This window comes from Lactuca serriola, chromosome 7, assembly GCF_051521515.1.
Source record: "Lactuca serriola cultivar US96UC23 chromosome 7, Lser_US96UC23_V15, whole genome shotgun sequence".
Classification (NCBI taxonomy): Eukaryota; Viridiplantae; Streptophyta; class Magnoliopsida; order Asterales; family Asteraceae; genus Lactuca; species Lactuca serriola.
The window spans coordinates 94,537,245-94,559,494 of record NC_136414.1 but is presented as its reverse complement, the minus strand read 5'-3'; the positions used below and the strand labels follow the sequence as shown (position 1 = coordinate 94,559,494).

At 37.8% G+C, this 22,250-nt stretch overlaps 1 protein-coding gene across 1 annotated transcript; it reads right to left on the bottom strand.

Annotated features, from left to right (window-relative positions):
• Positions 1-20,351: 20,351 nt before the first annotated feature.
• LOC145064227 (uncharacterized) lies at positions 20,352-21,881 on the bottom strand. The gene is made up of 2 exons (XM_079011712.1): positions 21,159-21,881; positions 20,352-20,495 (listed from the first exon to the last, which is right to left on the bottom strand). The coding sequence occupies exons 1-2, from the start codon at positions 21,879-21,881 to the stop codon at positions 20,352-20,354; spliced, it is 867 nt and encodes a 288-aa protein (XP_078867838.1).
• Positions 21,882-22,250: the final 369 nt, after the last annotated feature.

Genomic DNA, 22,250 nt, shown 5'->3' with positions numbered 1-22,250 from the left:
CCATATGGACAACAAGAGTGCCTTCTTGTACGGTGCTGTGAAGGAAGAGATCTATGTTGATCAACCTCCTAGGTTTGTCAATTCAAAATTTCCGAATCACATCTACAACTTGGACAAAGCTTTATATGGGTTACACCAAGCTCCAAGGGCGTGGTATGCTACCCTTACGAAGTATTTGCTCGAGCATGGCTATTCGCAGGGGATAATTGATCAAACCTTATTCATTAAACATGTTGGTTCCGATCAAATTCTTGTTTAAATCTATGTCGATGATATCATTTTTGGGTCGACGAGTTCAAAATGTGCAAAGATTTCGAAAACGTTATGAAGAAGAGGTTCGAGATGAGTTCCTTGGGGGAGATGACCATGTTTTTGTGGCTTCAGGTCAAACAACAATGAAACGGGATTCTGCTACATCAAGCTAAGTATGTTGAAGATATGCTAGAGAAGTTCGGGTTTCGAGATACAAAACTTGCACCGACGCCAATGGTTGAGAGACCACTGTTGACTCTAGATATTGATGTCAAATCCATAGATCAGATCGACTACAAATCAATAATCAGATCGTTGATGTACTTAACCGCAAGAAGGCCAGACATCATGTTCACAGTTTATCAATGCGCACGACATCCGACTAATCCAAAACTTTCACATCTTATTGCTGTCAAAAGAATCTTTCGGTACCTCAAAGGCAGCCCAAAATTGGGTCTTTGGTATTCTAAAAATTCCGAATTTGATTTACATGTTTTGGTGACAGTAATTTTGGAGGCTGTGAGCTTGACAGGAAATCAACGTCTGCAGGATGTCAATTTCTCGGTGATCCATTGGTGTCATGGCAGTGCAAGAAACCGCATATTGTCTCCACCTCAACAGCAGAGGCAGAATATATAACCGCTTCAACTTGTTGTTCTCAAGTAATCTGGATACAACATCAGCTCCTGGATTACGGTTTGAATTTTCTAGAAACCCCTATCTTCTGTGACAATGACGTTGCAATTCAAATTGCCAAAAATCATGTCCAACACTCAAAAACTAAGCACATCTATATCAAAGTGCATTTTATCAGAGATTGTTATGAGCACTCGCTCATTTGGTTGGAATAAGTTCCCACTGCTGATAATGTGGCAGATTTGTTCACAAAACCTTTTAACAAAGCTTGGTTCGATGTGCTTGTTGGATTTTTGAAAATGTTGTGTTTTGAGGAATAACTTTTTGTTTTTCGGTTATTTTAAATTTGTCCATTTAGTTTTTATTCTCTCCCATGCACAAATTTAGGGGGGGGGGGGGAAATAAACAAAAACCAAAACATAAAATTTTAAAATAATTCAAAAATTCAAAAATATTTTTTCTGCTTTATTTTTTATCGAAAATTTTAAAAAACCCAAAAATATTGTGTGTTATTCCTGCCTTGTAGATATTGTGTGGGGAAGTGATATAAACTTGGTGATAATAGGTAATTTGAATTTGTGTAAAGTATCAAAGTTGAATTGTCTAGGCTCTGTGTTCGATGCGGTGGTAGGCACGAAAGTTTTAATTTGGAATTGACTAGACATAGATGAACTTAAGGAGTCAAATGACTTGACAAATCTTGACCTACACTGATCCATTTAGCCTGACAACATGACACTTGGATAGGTTGAGCAGGGAGATATAGATGGGAATCTACAGATTAAATTAAATAATTTGTATCTAGAACCGCGGCTTAACTTTTCCTCGATGTATGTACGTTGTCCTTAATTCCGATGTTGACGGGACGGCCGGGAAATTCCGATAAGATAGGTATGCAGGATATTATTTTCTTGCTTTCTTTCTGTTAGTCATATGTTGCCTTCTCTATGTGATCGAAAGATCCGACCTGGACTACAACATATGCAACTCTGTCTCTCTGCATACGTTTCTATGCCATTCTTTCTACCTGTTAGCCATATGTTGTCTCCTCTGCGTGACTGATAATCCGAGCTGGTACACAACATATGCACCATTATATTTCTCAATACCTTTGAATCTAGTTAGACATATGTTTCACCCTCTACGTGATCAGAAGATCCGACCTGGGTGTACAACATATGCACTCTAAATCTGTCTTCTCCCATAATAATTATCTCCTCACCTAAAGTAAGGAATATCTCAGAAGTTCTCGATTTTTGGGGTATATCAGGAAGCAGGAAACATGTTCTAATACATCTAAAATCAATCAATAAATAGGTTGTTTGTAGATCTCGCTGCTTGACTTAGGTGGACAAGAATATCCCTGGTCATCATCAGATGAATGGTCATTAGGAATTTTGTTAAAAAGTCACAGTGTCTTGTCACTTGTAGTACATCCTAATTTTGTCTCAATCTTTCTTGCTTAAGTGGACCACTATACCGGCGATCGACCAAATATATTCATGAAGGAGAAGGTACTGACAAACGGATGTTGTCTAAGAACTTTGATCCCAGTCTCACAACATTCTATTAGCCTTGGTGAAAGAGAAATTTGTGTTAATCTTTCAATATTTTCAATCTTATTGCTATTCTATTTTATTTTTAATTTTATTTTGCTAAAAATTAAAAATTAAAATTTAATTTTATTTTAGTTTAAATTTTTAGAATTTATTTTGTTTTATTTTATTTTAGTGTTTTAAAAAAATTCCTCAAAATGTATTATTTTTAAAATAGTTTGTGGTATTGGACATGGAATTAAGAGTGGTGCAGCCCATGGGTCCGGTATATATAGCACAGTTTCCGGCTGTAAAAACATTTATGCCCACTTTTGAATTTACGACCGTAAACTACACTTTCTCTCTCAATTCACTGTTCACCGACTCACCAAAATTCGTGCTTAATCTCAAAATTAACAGTTCGAACGTGTAGGTATCTGCATTTTGACCATCACAAAGATGTTCTAACATAAAACCATCGTTGGATCGAAGCTAAAATAAAAAAAATAGGATTATCGGCGTTTACAACTAATGAAGGGCTCACTGTCGTAAACTCGTTTACAGCCGTAAACCCTCTTCCAGCTGAAAACTCAATTTTGTTTGAAATTAAAACCAAAATTACATCTTTTTGCACAAAACATATGTCTTATTTTTCAAATACTCTGTTTTCTCACTTGACTCGGTTCATGTAGGTCAAAATGGCAGAACTCAAATTTGTAGAAAATCGCAATCTGGCAATCTTACTACTTGACCTGTTGCTCAAAGTGAATTCAAGTCCATGATTCATGGCTTAAATGGATGTTGCTTGGCCACAGCTCTAACTTTGAATCCAACAATTTATCAACGTCTAATAAGAGAATTCTAGAAATCTACAACAGTAAAGAAAGGGAATGATGGCTCTGTGTTCGTTGAAGCTCACGTTAAAGGATGCAAGATCACTGCTACAGAGCAAATAATCAGAGATGTCCTGAAGATTGGCAACGAATCAAGCTTTCCAACAGAGATTGAATTGGATTAAGCTCAAGAGCTCCTAGGCAAAATGGGTTATGAGGGTGAATTTCCTCCTACCTTAAAGAAGCTATTACCACCTTATTAGAGGTTTATGGCTCATGTTTTTGTAAGTTGCATTTCAGGAAGAAGGTCTGATGCAGATGAGATCTTGTTAAGAAACACAGGACCTATTGCTGCTCTTGTTGCTGGACTTGGCTTTAACTTCTCATAGTTTATTCTGGATGAACTTGTTGTGAACATAAAAGGAAAGACAAGAGACAAGTTTTTGATGTATCCAAGGTTTCTCCAAATAATTATCGATGAGCAGTTTGTGGAGATCACTAAAGAAGGTGAAACCTTGGACATGAAGTCTCTTGGACCAAATACCATTGGGTTGATCAAGCAAAACCATAAGGGTAAAGTTACTTTTCAAGGAAAATACCCTCAGGAGAAATTTGGCATGTTTGCAGAGTCTAGTGAAGCTTTTGTGTCTCATGAGTCATCTGATCATATGACAGTAGACGACGATGTGATAATTGTGTCCGACCATGGAGAGAATAGAGTTCCTCCTGTTGCAATTTTGGCCGAGGAACATGATTTGACATCGGTGCATGTGCAGAGTGATTTCAGCAGAAGTGAAGATGATGATGATGATAATGATGATGAGGGTTTTGATGATGATGATTCCATTTTTGGAGCTAATTTGTCCCATCATGACGATATAGAGCTCGATCTTGATTTTGTAGACAATTATTTCCCATCACACGAGGACCTGGACTCGTTCTTCAATGATTACGATGATGTTATGCAACACACAACAGAGAAATGTATAGATGATTTTCAAGAAACAATGCCTCCGCTTGTTGATCAGACTACCGACACTTCCAATCCTATGGATTCAACTTCAAGGCTTCCTCCCTAAATGTTGAAATTCCTACATTTGTTGCATCTGTATGTGATCCAATTAAGACACATACCTTAGTGCCTTCCTTAAAAAGAAGAAGACATGATCCAAGGCCAGGGGTACTGATTCAGGAACAGAACCAAACTGTTCAGCTCGTACTTACTACATCAACCACGACTCCGACCACCACAACTTCTTATGATTGTGAACATTCGAGAACCACTTTTGAAGCTGGGAGCTCTTCAGCTCCTAGAGATGTCTCCCCTACAAGGCCAATGGATGATATTGACTATGAAAGGCTTGCCAGGTTCTTGGATGAAAATGAAACATATCTTCCTTCTTGTGATAAAGGTATATCTATAGAGGAAGGCAGCTTGAAGGGGGCAGACACATCAAAACTAGAGTTCAGGGAGGAGATTACAATGCTTCAGTATAAATAATAGAAAATGATCTTCAAATTGAGAATCTCGATTCTCATATCTCTGTGCTCGAAGCTGAAAGTTCTTTAAAGTCTGATCAAATATCTAAACTTCAGCAAGATAATATTCAGAAAGCTAAATAAATTTCTGATCTCCAACTCAACCTTAGCGCTCTATCAGCTGGCTACTTTGATCTGAAAAGTAGACTTATTGTGGAATTTGGAGATAAGTTTTAGACAGCAGCTGAAGGCCCAAGTGTTTCTCAGGTCCCTGTAACCGCCCCAACCGCTACATCAATGATTAAACAATCTGATAATGTGCTAGTCAGAACCGCAACGGCTGTTGACCACTTTGAGACGGAACCTGAACAAGCACCGCCCCGAATCACTATTAAGCGAGGAAGGAGAATGGTCACATCTAAAAAAAGGGGAGGCTTGCTCTTTATGAAGAATTCTGACCAGAATATTCGTGGTGATCAGCCCCAACTAATAATGACTGATCTACAAAAGAAAAAGTTCTAGCACAAATACGGAGATCGGTCAGGAATTCGTATGTGTGGCTTTCATGATAGAATCAATTGATGGCTGGTTAAAAGGAAGAGCAACACAATGGAGTATTACAAACATCAGAATGACTTTTCTTCGCTTACCAAGGTGGATCTTGCCGAATTGTCTACTGCTCCCTTTTACAATCCCTCCAATAATCCTCAAGCGATAGCTTTCAAACACTTCTTGGAAAATCAGGTGAGGAGACGATTTGACAATATGAAGACTGCTAAACACGTCTATGACCTGATCACCATGAAGGCTATTAAAAATGTCATGTGGCCTCCAACGAAGCAGTTGACAAAGATTCCTATCATTTAGAATTTTTGTGATGGTTCTTTGCACAATATGCTATACTAGGTATATGATGAAGCCACAACCTAAGAGGTTATCAAGTTTAAAGATGGTGTATTCCGTATAATCGACAATAGGCATCTTCTACAATTTGGTGAGAAGGACATTCACACATTGGCAACTCATCAAATCATTTGTGAGCAGGATGTTCTGGAACTGGCTGCAAAATAATTCACAGGCATGATCTCTGAAATTATCAGCAAAAGAATGTGAATGGGAGCAATGGGAAGATCTGACGTGCTGGTTGTTGAAAAAGACTGAGCTCATGCTAGCCTCAAACCAAGGGGGAGATTGATAGGTCATTATTTTGTGGTTTGGGCTAGACAATTATATGTATAAGTCTTATTAAATTTCATGGTCATGTTAGCTTACTTTTTATAGTTTACGGCTGAGTTTTGTGTGTACGGCCGTAAACAGGTTTATGGTCGTAAACCTGTTTACGGCCAACAAACCCCCTATATATAGGGTGTGTCAGAGTTGTTGACGAATCACAGAGTGTCTCTTATAGTTTATTGCCCAAGGTGTATCCGATGTTTATTTGATATAAAACATGCACATGCTTGGATTAATCTTCTTGGATTAGTGTCTAAGTCTATAACTATAATTGGTATATACTTGACCCGACCCGAGATGGTCCATTTGGGTTGCATGGCATCATGCCTTTGGATAGACTAAAATGAGAGAAATAACACTTAAGGTTTATTAATATATTATAAGTTCTAATATATTAATAAGATTATTTAATTAGTATTGATCAAGAATTAATCTAGAATTAATTAAGTGATCAAAAGAAGGCTAATTAAGTATATGGGTTGATTGTGTAAATCATCCATACTTATATATTAGGCTAATGCTCCATGGATTATCAAGTTGGGCCAAAACCCATAGGATGCTCCATGGTGTATTTGAACCCATGGATCCAAGGAAATGGAAAGCCATGACAGTTAGGGTTTACCCTAGTTGTGACTAACTATATAATGATCTTATGATTGAATAAATCGACCACTATGTGTGTATATAGAGGGCAAGCTGATTTCATGAAGTGTGCATTTTCTCTCTAAGTTATTACAAGTGCATTTGATGTTGTGTGAACCATTTGAGGTGTCACACATAGGGCACTAGGCTCTTAAGCTCCATGGAATCAAGCTACACCAAAAGGTATGTTCATCTAACTTTTTATATTCATATGAATCACTGTATTGTATGCAAGTTAGGATAATACCTTGGATATTTATATTTGCATGTATAATAGAGAAAACATAGTTCCAAGGTATTTAGGGTTTATGTACACTTAGGAGTGTTAGAATGCTCAAAATCAAACAGTGGTATCAGAGCCTAGGATTGTTTTCACTTATACTTGATGCAAATTGGCTGAAAATCGAATTTTGGTGTTGTCTACATAGCAGACTCGCCGAGTCCATGAAGGGACTCGACATGTCCAAGCGTACACTCATCTAACTTGCCGAGTTGGTTCATGCAGTCGACGAGTTGGAATCCCAAACAACATATCTTTGAGTTTTGGTGCTGGAATTGGTCTAGAATCATTACCTTTAACGGTTGTGGACTTATAAAACCTATTTTTTAAGTGGTAATGATTATGCTAAAACACTTTCAATGCTATAATCAAAGTTTCAAGTTTTATATGTGTTTATGTAATTCTTGAAAAATGTTGATTATAAATGTTCATGCTTATGAGTTTTGGTAGATCATAGGAATTATGTGCAAATTATTTGTTAGTATGATTATTGGTCTCAATGAAATTGTATGGAGTCCATAACTTGTCCTCAAATTATGGATTACCAAGAGTTTTGTGTTTCCTTGATTTATGAGTTAGTTTAGATTAATGAAAAAAAAATTATGTTTTAGTTGTTTTTAATCCAAATGAATCTAGAGTTAGCTCATAAAATATGTTTTTGTAACTTGTCTTCAAGTTATAGGAAAAGTCATATTTATGAATCTTAAAACTCATAAAAGTGTCAATGGTTACATAAAAATGAAGATTCTTTTCCATTAAATAGTATTATGACTCTATAACTTGTCCTCAAGTTATGGATGTTAAATAGTCACTTCTTTAAAAGATGTCATTAAAGAATAAGGAATTACATAAAATGAAGAGTCTTCATTTTAATGTACATTAAACTCATAAGTTATGAATATGAAAGGTTTTGAATAGTTTCAAAATTTGCCCTCAAGTTTTGGAATTTGTAAAGTCACCCTATGTACACTTTAATTCCAAACCCTAGAACTTTGAAAGGTTAAAATTCAAACTTTATGGACTTCATTAAATTAATTAAAGCGTTTAATTAAAAGAGTTAATAATTCCATAAAGATATGGTTTAAGTTTAATTAAATTAATAATATATTTTAATTAATAGATTAAACCACCAAGTATTTTAAGTGTTTAAAATACACCCTTATACTATTATTATAATTTTAATTACATATATATCTATAAGATAAAGTCAATCTTACCATTAGTATATGCCTCATTCACGAAGCCGGTCTATAAAGGGGTTACAAGGTTACTGCCTATAAAATGGCAGTTTAATGGGTGTCCACTCTCACCCACTGCTTCCTTGACTGGTGGAGGGTTGTTAGCCGAACGGGTAGGAAAGAACTATAATTCACCCTTCATTAAAAGTATAATGATAAATACTAAGTAACCAAACACTTATAAATTCCTAATGTTAGTTACTTAGGAAAATGTGAAATAGGTGCTAAACCATGAAATTACACTTTGTACTTTACCAAGTCGTTAGTAGAGCGTGTATGGTTAACCGACACACTAATAAGAACTAGTAAAAGTGGCAAAGGGTAACTTGACTTTATTATAGATCGGTGGAGCGTGTGTGGTTAACTGGAACATCGATTAGGTGATAAAGTTAAGGGTACCAAGTCAATTTGCATGGTTATTCACACCTTGTTTATGATCCTCGACATCCCAGTCACAAACTTGAGAGGGAAAAATCGAGATTCAAACATGCCATTGAAAGTTCAATGTATCTCAAAAGATCTAGGATTTTCAAATCCAATTAAAACTTAATTATATTTCATTTTTTCATGGTGGAAATTGGTAAATCGTCATTTACCTTCCTTTAACTATTTTATAACTTGGATTACGGCATCCCTCTTCCAGTTATAAATAGGTTGTTGGGTCCTAGCTTTAATATTTCATATTGGGTGTTATATTAAGGACTTTAAATCAACTAACTTGAATTCCTCCCATTATAGATTTTTAGTTTAAAAAGCTATGTTCTTCCCAAATCTTTAAGAAGAAGCTTCCAAATGAAGATGATATCCCAAATGGCAATCAAGGTGAAAGATCTGTGCATTAGTGGGACTGGAAATTATACTTTACTTCCTCCACCTCCTCCAATAATTTTCCATATCCCACAAGTTTCAAGGCTTGATAAGGTCTAATTCACTCAATCCTTATTGGCAATCAAAGTCTATATGTGCTTACATCTTAGAGGTTAAGCCACATATTGACAAGCCGGGAGAGTTGGGTGTCGAAGTCTCGAGGTAGCTGGCTGTTGACTTGGTTCTTCAGTCACTCCCTGATGACAGATCACGACATGACCCTTTAATGATCTTATCTATTTGCTTGGTGCTGCTGAATAAGCAATGATTTGGAACACTGGTAAAGCAAATTTGCTTAGAAAGATCAACTTCCCAAAACTTCATGGACATTGAAAGTGGTGACACTGGAAATCCAGAAAAAACTTTCTCTTCCCAATGGAAAGGGATCGGCCATAGTCAACTCGGTTAACCAAATTGTAAAGAGAAAGGCTAAGTCTATGATAGTCCCATATACTATTTCCAAAGGTTCCATGTATATGTGTATGTGAGTCAAGTGAAGGACTATCGGATCGAGTACATTAGGCTGTGTGCTGGTCAGGTCCACCACAAAGGTTGACAATATTATTCGTTATGATTTACTAAAGTTTAGTAAATATGGTTATGCTTACAAGTTTAAGTGTAATTCTGAAACATTGGAAAAGTTTCAATGTATGGAAGAACGGATAAGAAGAATAAAATAAGGCAGAAAGATAAAAGTTTCTCCAATCTGAAAAGATGGGAGAGTACTTGAGTATCTTGTTTTATTATTATCTTAGTGATTATGAAACCACATCACAGTTGATCCTCTAAGGACACCTTATTACTTTTGTTTGACTAAGTAGAGGAGTCATGAATTGTTGAAATGGTTAAATCAAAAGATAAATCATACTTAGTTCCAAAATCAAATCTTAGAGTCATACTCCAAGATTGAGCCTTGAGTGACTTAATCTTTAGAATGTTCATAACACTTGTCAAATGTAGAAGTAAGATGTTTCCTATTCTTGTACATTTTAGATTGGTAAGTTGTGATGTTTTGGATAAAACAAAGACCAACTAAGACCAATTGTGAGAAGTGTTTAACTTGATAAGAATCCGCACTAGCTCTTGAATGTTTGTTTTGTCAAGTAATGGTTCTTGACAAAGAGAGTCTTATTTGTCAAGAGGAAAGTGGGAGTTTAAATGATCTTGAGATAGTTTCATGAACTAATCAAGAGGATTGTTAATCACTAGCCCACGACTTGAGGTTTGTAACCTATCGTGTTGACATATTCTTATTTTTGTGTCTATTCCAGTTAAAAGTTAACTATGCTTATAAGTTTTGTGAGTACTCAATTGTTTGCATTGTTGGGAAACATATGCATCAAATACACTCTATAACTAGGCAGCGGAATAATCGAAACAACAAAAACGATTTACCTAAGTGTACATGCACCCTATGGATCTATGGCTGCATACTAATACTTCTACCCTAGGAAAACCGAAAATAGAAAAATAATACTAACCTCTTTAGCAGCCAATGATCTTCGAGCTTGACTCCTTGTGCATGCCACCTTCTTTGGATGATGAGGATCCAAACTAGAATCCCTCTCTCAGTTCACAACCAATGAACTCAAAAGAGTAGAAACAAATATAAACTAGGAGGGATGAACTCACGAAAAGTTTTTCCACAATGAGGGAGAAAGAAGGTGGCAAATACTCAAGCCAAAAATGAGCAAGCAGGAATAAATCCCTAAGGCACTATTTATAGCCTTGGATACCTCCTAGGGTTTTATCCTTCCACCAATGTGGGATGGGATATGCTAGGAACGAAATTCCCTTTATCCAAAGGGAATTTTCGTCCAACCCTCTTCCTTCTAGGAGTCTGGAATGTTCCCTGATCAATCAACTATTGATTAATTCACATTCACCCTTCTATTAATTAAACTGTTAATTAATTCCCAAATTGTTTTCTAATTAGTTTCTAATTAATTATTAAACCATAATAATTAATAAACTAATATATTCTACTCAATCTTGACTCTTGAGGGAAACCCAAGAGGACCCTGCTATTATTAGAAATATCACCAACTAGTTAATGATCTTAGACACACTTCCAACAGTCTCCCACTTGGACAAGTCATCAACTAGATATGCAGGGTTCTATATTTCTCAAATAATCAACAGAGAGAATGCCATCCAATGCATCTGCCGAACACTGATCTAATCAGTTTCAGCCCTCAGATAAGTGATCAATTATTCCTTCATCCTAGTGATATCTATATGAATTCGAGACATGGATAATGGTCAATCCCATAATTCAAAATTATGTTTCACGATATAGATTTGTGACGACTACATCTGACTACTAAATCGAACACATCAATTCTAGTCAGTACCTAGCCAGGTTTTAAGATGTCAGCACCAAATCATCGAGGGGCCTATAGATATCGCTTCTCCTATTAAGGCAGAAGGGACGAATAAACTTTGACTACATAGTCCTTGTCTATTTCATCATATCACAAATGAATGTACCCGTTATAGCCACCAGTTACGAATAGCGTTGAAGTACACCAAAGCATAACAGAATCCTAGAGCAAAGCCCCACATGTATCTCAGTTTGAAGAACGAAAGATATTATCATCTTAGAATTACTTGTGACTAAATCCATGAAGCAATCTCCAAGTTCGGGTTGTTCCAATGCTTAAATCTCCATTAAGCACTCACGAGTGTTGACACAATCACTATGTTATGCCAATCAAAATGGTCAATCCACCAACACTCATGACAGTCTTGAATCACTCCTTACTTCCAAGAGTATGATCGACTGTGGAGGTTTGAGTAGTTAGTACTCGGGAAGTGGGTTCTAAACATGCAAAAGTGAAACACAGTAATAAATATACAGAAATGATAGCAATCCGGCACTTTATTAAGTCTCTACAAAACAAACATCACTTCTATTACAAATTCATACTACTCAATGTTTCAAGGATTATCAAACTAAATAACTAAACAACTATTCCATATCTTCAACAAATCTTATGCCAATAGATCTCGTATGACTATCATGCTTGATCCTTGATAGTGGTTTAGTGAACGGATCGGCTGGATTCTCCTCTGACGATACTCTGCTCGACTCGATGTCTTACATGGTGGAACTTTCTAAGTATATGTATTGAGTTACCATGGTCTTTGGGTTCTTTAGTCAATGCGACTGCACCATCATTGTCACAGAAGATTTCCAAGGGATCCTTGATGCTCGGAACGACACCAAGATCATCAATGAATTTCTTCAACCATGTAGCTTCTTTTGTAGCTTCACTAGCTGCTATATACTCTGACTCGCACGTAGAGTCTGCCACTGTCGACTGCTTGGAACTCTTCCAAGTGACCGCTCCTCCATTAAGCAAGAATACCCATCCTGACTGCGAACATGAGTTGTCCCTATCAGTTTGGAAACTTGCATCTGATGGGTTTTGAGCATTCTAACACTTCCTAAGTGTACATGCAACCCTAATAAACCTTGGATCTATGTTTGTCTAAGATACATGCAAATAATTATTTTTCCAAGGCTTATATCCTAACTAGCATGGCATGGGGAACTTGAATCAAATAGAGCTAGTAGAAACACTTACCTTGTAGTTGTAGTTGATTCCTTGGAGTTTAAGAGCCTAGCACCAATAATGTGGATGCCTCAAATGAAAGTCACAAATCACCACAAACTTGGAACTTTGAGAGAATAGTCACACTTCTCTTGAAATCGGCCCTCACCTCAACATGTGTCAACTAGTGTTCACTAGCTTGATTTCAAGAGCCAAAGCCTCCTTTATATAGTGTGGTAGATTAGGGTTACATCCATGTAAACCCTAATACCCATGTCTCTTCATTTCCATGAGATCCATGGGTTAAAGCTCCATGGAGTATCCATGGACTTCTCCATCCAAGCCTAGCCCATTCCAAATAAGCATAAGCCCACACTATATAATTATAGAAGCCCATATTTAATTAGTAATATCTTTGATCACTAAATTAATCCTAGATTAATTATAGATCACTACTAATTAAATAATATGATCTTATATTAATATATTAGAACTTATAATATATTAATAAATCATAACTTGTACTATTCTCAAATATTATCCATAAATTGTTCGGGTGAAGTGCAACCCAAATGGACCATGCCGGGTCGGGTCAAGTACATACCAAATATAGTTATGGACTTAGACACTATATCCAACAGTCTCCCACTTGGATAAGTCTAGTAACTATATTTGCAAGTATAACTTCAGGAACCGATCAACAATCGTAGCTCTTTAAATTTTGTTGAACTAGAACGCGCCATTTAGATAAGTGATCATATAATCCTTTGTTCTAGATATCAGCCGGACAAACACATGGAACATTGTCTTGCTTATTGTCCAGCATTTGTTTCCCGATTTCCGATTTGTTTGACATAGAACTCAACTGAACACATCAATTTAGTTCTGACCGGGCCCGGTACATAGGTCAAAACAAAATCATCGAGGGGCCCAGATATCAGCTTCTAATCCAAGAAGGAACAGATAAACTTCGACTCATATGTTTGTTCTACCACTCATTGAATTACACACAAAAGCACGTTTTATAACATCGAGTTACCAATGCGTTTACGTACAATCAATGCATAACCAACTCGTAAGTAACAAATCATATCTCTAGGTTTGAAGACTTATATGATATTACCGTCTCATGATCACTCGAGATAAAATTCCATGAAGTGATTCCAGTGAGCGTGGGTTGAGTCCAATGCTCAGAACTTATGAGCACTCATGATTGTTGTAGCCATGTCCAACACCTTAGACCTCTGCAACCAATCATGACAGTCTTGATTCATACCTACTTCCGACATATGACCGACTGTGGAGGTTTGAATAATATGATATACCAAACATAATTATTCTGGAAGTCAAAACATGCAAAAGAAATATAGTAAAAGATCGACAAGAGATAGCAACACTTTACTCATAAATAAAACACCTTTTATTCATCATCTAATGTCAATTACACTTTACAAATTTCTGGGTTATCTAACTACTAAAACTTATATCATCCTTCAGCCCTATGCTCCGAGCATGCTGGAGATGCTTAACCCTAATCAGTCCCTTCGTGAGGGGATCTGCCGGGTTCTCATCCGATGATACCCTCTTCGCCATGAGGAGTCCTTCTTCAATTCGATGTCTGATAAAATGGTATTTTCTGTCGATGTGTCTGGATCTCCCGTGATCCCTTGGTTCCTTGGCTAAGGCAACCGCACTATTGCTGTCACAGAAAATATCCATTGGCTCTTTTATAGCTGGTACAACTCCAAGGTCCCCGATGAAGTTCTTTAGCCATATCGCCTCCTTTGCTGCCTCGCTCGCTGCTATATACTCTGATTCACAAGTGGAATCAGCCACTGTCTCCTGCTTGGAACTCTTCCAAGAAATTGCTCCTCCGTTTAGGGTAAAGACCCAGCCTGACTGAGAGCGGAAATTATCCCTATCAGTCTGGAAGCTAGCATCACTATACCCTACAACTCCCAAGTCATCACTCCCACCGAAAGTAAGGACCCAGTCCTTAGTCCTTCGCAGGTACTTGAGGATATTCTTTACCGCAGTCCAGTGTTCCTTGCCAGGGTTCGCCTGATACCTGCTAACCATGCTCAAAGCAAAAGCTACATCAGGTCGAGTACACGTCATGGCATACATGATCGATCCTACAGCTGAAGCATAAGGAAATCGACTCATTTTTGCTATCTCAGCCTCACTACTAGGGCTTTGTGTCTTACTCAATCTGGCGTTACACTGAATGGGTAGCTCACCTTTCTTGGAGTTATGCATGTTGAATCTTTTCAACACTTTGTCCAAGTAGGTACTTTGGCTAAGTCCAATTAGCCTTTTACTCCTATTTCTCAAAATCTTTATCCCTAGGATATAGGCAGCTTCACCAAGGCCCTTCATAGCGAAACACTTCCCAAGCCAGGACTTTACTTCCTGTAGGGTTGGGATGTCATTTCCTATGAGTAGTATGTCATCAACATACAGTACCAAAAAACTTACTATGCTCCCACTAGCCTTGATATAGACGCAAGATTCATCTTCACTCCTCGAAAAGCCAAATTCCTTGACTTTCTCATCAAAGCAAAGATTCCACCTGCGAGGTGCCTGTTTCAATCCATAAATGGATTTCTCGAGTTTACACACTCTATTAGGGTACTCGTTGCTGACAAAACCCTCTGACTGACTCATGTAAACATCTTCAGCCAACTTTCCATTAAGGAAAGCGGTTTTGACATCCATTTGCCATATTTCATAATCATGAAATGCAGCTATGGCCAACAGAACCCGAATAGACTTAATCTTGGCTACTGGTGAAAAGGTCTCATCATAGTCCACTCCAGGAATTTGAGAGAAGCCCTTTGCAACCAGTCTAGCCTTATAAGTGTGTACATTACCATCCATGTCGGTCTTCTTCTTGAAGACCCATTTGCACCCTACAGTCTTACGACCAGATACATTATCAACCAAGTTCCAAACTTGATTGTCATACATGGATTGTATCTCGCTATCCATGGCCTCTTTCCATTTAGCAGCCTCAGGGCCTGCCATGGCTTCCGTGTAGCTGTTAGGTTCATCCAGACCTACTAGTGTCTCATCACTAATAAGTGTCTCACCTTCCGCAGTAATATGGAAACCATAGTAATGCTCAGGTGCATTCCTAACTCTCATGGAACGCCTCAGAGGTACATGCTCATCAACTGGCTCAACAGGAGTTTCCTCCTCAAGTTGAGGGCTAGTGTTTGAAGTTCCTTCACTGCTTGATTCTTGAATTTCTTCAAGATCAATTTGCATCCCACTGTCTCCTTGGCTTATAAATTCTCTCTCTCGAAAGACTCCTCTTCCTGCTATAAAGACCACATTGTCACTAGGTCTGTAGAAGAGGTAACCAAAGGATTGCTGTGGGTAGCCGATGAAAATACACCTCTCGCTTCGAGGTTCGAGCTTATCATGAGTCTCGCGTCTCACGAAAGCCTCACAACCCCAAATCTTGATGTGGTCTAGCTTAGGTACTTTGCCAGTCCATATCTCGTGAGGAGTTTTGGCAACTTTCTTTGTAGGGACAAGATTAAGAATATGGGCGGCAGTCTCTAAGGCATACCCCCAGAATGAGATTGGTAGCGTAGCTCGACTCATCATGGAACGAACCATATCCAACAAGGTTCGATTACGCCTCTCAGCCACACCATTCAACTGTGGTGTCCTGGGAGGTGTCAATTGTGAGACAATCCCACATTCCCTAAGATAGTCGAGGAACTCTGAACTAAGATACTCACCTCCTCGATCGGATCGAAGCATCTTAATGTTCCTGCCCAATTGATTCTTGACTTCCTGTTTAAATTCCTTAAACCTCTCGAAAGTCTCTGACTTATGCTTGATTAAGTAGACATATCCATATCTACTGTAATCATCAGTAAAAGTCAAATAATAACGATTAGCATCCCTTGTGGCATGTTTGAATGGTCCACACACATCCGTGTGTATAAGGTCCAACAAACCTTCACCCCTCTCACATGAGCCTGTGAAGGGTGACTTTGTCATTTTTCCAAGTAAGCATGATTCGCAACTATCATCTGACTTTAGGTCAAACGACTCCAAGACTCCATCCTTTTGGAGTTGGCCTATGCGTTTGTTTCTTATATGTCCAAGATGACAATGCCATAATGATGCTTTATCCAAGTTATTATTAGTAGTAGAATCAATACACAAAACATTATTTCCTAAGTTATCTACAACAGATACAGCTTCATACACACCATCACAAGGTAATGCTTTAAAATAAAAAAACATTATTATAGAAAACATCTATAGAAGCAACTTCATTATTAAATGAAAAGGTAAACCCTTGTTTGTACAAAGCATGAAAGGAAATAATATTTCTTGCCATTCCTGACGAATAACAACATTTATTCAAATCTAAATTAAACCCACTACATAGCGATAAAGTATAAACTCTAATCTTGGTAACAGGTAAAGCTTTCCTATTCCCCATGATCAAGTTTATTCTTCCTTGCTCCACATTCTCACTTCTTCTTAGTCCCTGCAAGTCACAACAAATATGAATACCACAACCGGTATCAAGGACCCAAGATTTAGAATGGGGTGAGTTATTAGAAATGATAGTGTAAGTACTTGCATGGCTGGGTTTGACTTTCCCATCCTTCACATCCTGCTGGTACTTTGGGCAGTTCCGCTTCCAATGAGACTTTTCATGGCAATAGAAGCATTCAGCCTCTTTTGGGTCAGAAGAAGGAGTGACGAAACCTTTCTTGGTTCCACTTGAAGAAGAGCCATCAAGGGTCCGAGCCTTGGTACCCTTCGAGGATCTCTTTCTCTTCCTCCATGGACCTTTCCCAATTGCCAAAACCGGAGTTGAGTTTGGAGTAGGAGTGATAGCAACCGACTTCCCCTAAAGACCTGATTTTGTGGTCTTGAGAAGTCCCTGAAGTTTGCTGAGTGTGACCTCTTCCTTATTCATGTGATATGTCATGCGGAATTGATCATAGCATGATGGTAAGGAGTGCAAAATGATATCTATTGCAAGATCCTCAGGGAAGTTCACATTAAGCTTCAGCAAACGATCCACATACCTTTGCATTTTCTGCATGTGGCTCGTGACGGATTCCCCGTCCTTCATCATGGTTGTTATCATGGAGCAGATGATTTCATACCTCTCTTGTCTTGCACTTTGATGGTATCTTTCCATCAAATCTTGGTGCATTTCATAAGGGTAGAAATCCTCATAAGACTTTTGGAGTTCCGCTGTCATCGTGGCCATCATGATGCAAGCCACTTTCGTAGCATCCCTTTCATGTGCCCGAAATTCAGCGATCTCCTAAGGAGTTGCAGTGGTCTCATCAATCTCCTTAAGCTCCTTGTCAAGGACATATTCTTTGTCCTCGTAGCGGGTAATCATCCTGATGTTTCTGATCCACTCATTGAAGTTGGATCCATCAAAGGTGACTTTCCCACACAAGTTCATAAGGGTAAAGGAGCCATTAGGATTAGAGTCAGAAGCATCATTGTTTGAAGACATCTAAAAAGAAGAGAACAAGATTAGTTTAGATATAAGAGAGTCCTTAATAAAACACCCAAATGTAATATTAAGGCTAGGATCCAATCACAATATAATATAACTTAGAAGAGGTATACCATATTTGAAAGGTAGGTGAATGACGATTCACCAATTTCCACCACGAAAACCGAAATATTTAAGTATTAGGTTTTTGATTGGTTCTTAGAAATTCCTAGATTCTTTGAGATTCAATGAACTTTTCAAAGGCATGTTTCAATCTCGAGTGTGCCCTCCAAGTTTTGTGACTGGGATGCCGAGGATCACAAAACGAGGTGTGAAGTAACCATGCAAATCACTTGGTACCCTTAAGATTTATCACTCAATCGATGTGCCGGTAAACCACACACGCTCCATCGATACCATAATAAACCCTAAGTCACCCTTTACCTACCTTGTTAAGTCCAAGTTAGTGTGCCGGTTAACCACACACGCTCCACCAACGACTTAATCAAAGTGTAAAGTGTGATTTCATGGATTAGCACCTTATTCACATTTTTCCTAAAGTAACTAAGATTGGGAATTTAATAAAACATTTAGTTACTTTATAATATTCATCATACTTTTAATGAGAATTTATAAGTCCTTGTCTTACCCGTTCGGCTAACGACCCTCCACCAGTCAAGCAAGCGGTGGGTGAGAGTGGACACCCATTAAGTCACCATTTTATAGGCAACAACCTTATACCCACCTTATAGACCGGCTTCGTGAATGACGCGTACTAGCGGTAAGACGACTTTGTTCGTATACATACATATATATATATATATATATATATATATATATATATATATATATATAATTATTAAATCATAATAATATAAGTATAAGGGTTGAATTTTAACTTTTAAAATTCTAAGGATTGGAACTAAAGTTTTAACTTGGCTTTACTTGTTCCAAAACTTGAGGGCAAGTTTTGTAAACTTTCAAAACTTTTCATATCTTGTAACTTATGAGTTTAATAGAGTAATAAAATGAAGACTCTTCATTTTTCTAACTCTTGTGTTCTTTTAATGGTTTTCAATCCAAGAGACTTTTGGTTTTCCATAACTTGAGGACAAGTTATGGACTCCATTAAATAACATTATGATCAAGAATTAATCTACCACATAGGTTACAAATAATTCCTATGATCATCTAAACATCATAAGAACAAGATCATGAACATGAACACTTTCATATATCAAAATCACACTTAATCTTTGTAATTTTGATAACTAGTTGTTGTAAATGAGTTAGAAAAGACATTACACCTTCTAAAACAAGTTTTCAAGTACCAAAACAGTTTAGGGTAATGTTTCTAATCCATTTCCAGCAACTAAAGTCGAGAAACTGCACTCTGTCGACCCTACTCGTCGAGTGCATGAACCTACTCGGCGAGTAGGTTGAAGATACAAGTGGACTCGGCGAGTCCATCAGTCAGACGGCAAGATTTTGACTTTTTCAAGCATATTGCAACAAGTATCAAACAAACAAGCCTAGGCTCTGATACCACTGATGGGTTTTGAGCATTCTAACACTTCCTAAGTGTACATGCAACCCTAATAAACCTTGGATCTATGTTTGTCTAAGATACATGCAAATAATTATTTTTCCAAGGCTTATATCCTAACTAGCATGGCATGGGGAACTTGAATCAAATAAAGCTAGTAGAAACACTTACCTTGTAGTTGTAGTTGATTCCTTGGAGTTTAAGAGCCTAGAACCAATAATGTGGATGCCTCAAATGAAAGTCACAAATCACCACAAACTTGGAACTTTGAGAGAATAGTCACACTTCTCTTGAAATCGGCCCTCACCTCAACATCTGTCAACTAGTGTTCACTAGCTTGATTTCAAGAGCCAAAGCCTCCTTTATATAGTGTGGTGGATTAGGGTTACATCCATGTAAACCCTAATACTCATGTCTCTTCATTTCCATGAGATCCATGGGTTAAAGCTCCATGGAGTATCCATGGACTTCTCCATCCAAGCCTAGCTTATTCCAAATAAGCATAAGCCCACACTATATAAATATAGAAGCCCATATTTAATTAGTAATATCTTTGATCACTAAATTAATCCTAGATTAATTATAGATCACTACTAATTAAATAATATGATCTTATATTAATATATTAGAACTTATAATATATTAATAAATCATAACTTGTACTATTCTCAAATATTATCCATAAATTGTTCGGGTGAAGTGCAACCCAAATGGACCATGCCGGGTCGGGTCAAGTACATACCAAATATAGTTATGGACTTAGACACTATATCCAACAGCATCTGTATAACCTGTAACTCTCAACTCATCCTTACCCCCATATACCACGAACATATCCTTTGTTCTTCTTAGGTATTTCATAATGTTCTTTACTGTCGTACAATGACTTTCGCCTGGGTTGTCCTAAAAACGACTCACCATACTCAGAGCAAATGAGACGTCAGGACGAGTACACGTCATGGCATACATGATCGATCCTATAGCATAAGCATATGGGACTCGACTCATTCTTTCCTGTTCATCACTAGAATCAGGACATTGTGTTTTACTCAATTTCGTGCCACGTTGCATAGGTAGATAACCTTTCTTGGAGTCCTGCATCTTGAATTTCTTCAAAATCTTATCCAAGTATGTACTTTGGTTCAGTCCTATTAGACATTTTGATCTCTCTATAGATCCTTATACCAAGTATGTATGCAGCCTCTCCTAGACCCTTCATAGCGAAACAACTCCCAAGCCACGTCTTAACACCTTGCAACGTCGGGATATCATTTCCTATAAGGAGTATGTTATCCACATACAATACTACGAAGACTACATTACTCCTACTAGCTTTGATATATACGTCAAGTTTCCTTCACTTCTTGAAAAACCAAACTCCTTGATCCTTTCATGAAAGCAAAGGTTCCAGCTGCGAGACGCTTGTTTTAGTCCATATATGGACCTTTGAAGCATACACACTCTACTTGGATATTTTGGATCTATGAAACCTTCAGGTTGTGCCATATACACTTCCTCTGTGAGTTTTCCATTAAGGAAAGTGGTCTTCACATCCATTTGCCATACTTCATAATCATGAAAGGCTGTTATGGCAAGTAATATCCTAATAGAATTGATCTTGGCTACTGCTGAAAAGGTTTCCTCATAATCAATTCCTTGAGTCTGAGTGTAACCCTTTGCAACCAACCTAGCCTTGAATGTGTGCATATTCCCATCCACGCCTTTCTTCATCTTGAAGATCCATTTGCACCTAACAATTTTAGTGCCAAGTGCTGGATCAACCAAATTCCAAACTTGGTTGTCATGCATAGAATGAATCTCACTCTCCATGCTTTCCTTCCACTTAGCAGGTTCAATGCCCGCCATCGCTTCCTTATAGTTGGATGGCTCATCCATATCAACCAGTGTATGATCACTGATCAATACGTCTCCTTCTGTACTCACATGGAAACCATAGAATTCAGGAGGAAGACAAACTTTATTGGATCTACGAAGGGGAGGTGGAGATATATCATTTTGTTCAACAGGTTGCTCAGCCCTGGTTTGAGTTTCCTCAACAGGCTGCTGCACCTCAAGTTGAGTGCTAGTGTCTACTAAAGGTTCTTCTTCATTAGATTCTTGCAGTTCTTCAAGATCTATGCGGCTCCCACTGTCCTCTTTGGAAATGAGATCCCTCTCAAGGAAGAATCCCATTCGGGGTTCAAGCTTGTCATTCACCTCGTGACGAACAAAATCTTCGCATCCCCAAACCTTTACATGTGCTAGAGAAGGACGTGTCCCACTCCACATTTCAGAGGGTGTTTTAGCAACCTTCTTAGTAGGTACGAGGTTTAGGATATGGGCGGATGTCTCTGAGGCATACCCCCAAAAAGATATCGGAAGTGTAGCTCGACTCATCATAGATCGAACCATGTCTAACAATGTTCAATTTCTCTTTTCAGCTACACCATTCAACTGTGGTGTTCTAGGAGGAGACAATTGTGAAACTATACCACAATTCTTAAGATGATCGTAGAATTCAAGAGTTAAATACTCTCCACCTCTATCGGATCGGAGCATCTTGATCTTTCTACCCAATTGGTTTTCTACTTTGTCTTGAAACTCCTTGAACACCTCAAAGGTTTCCGACTTATGCTTGATTAGATAGATAAATCCATA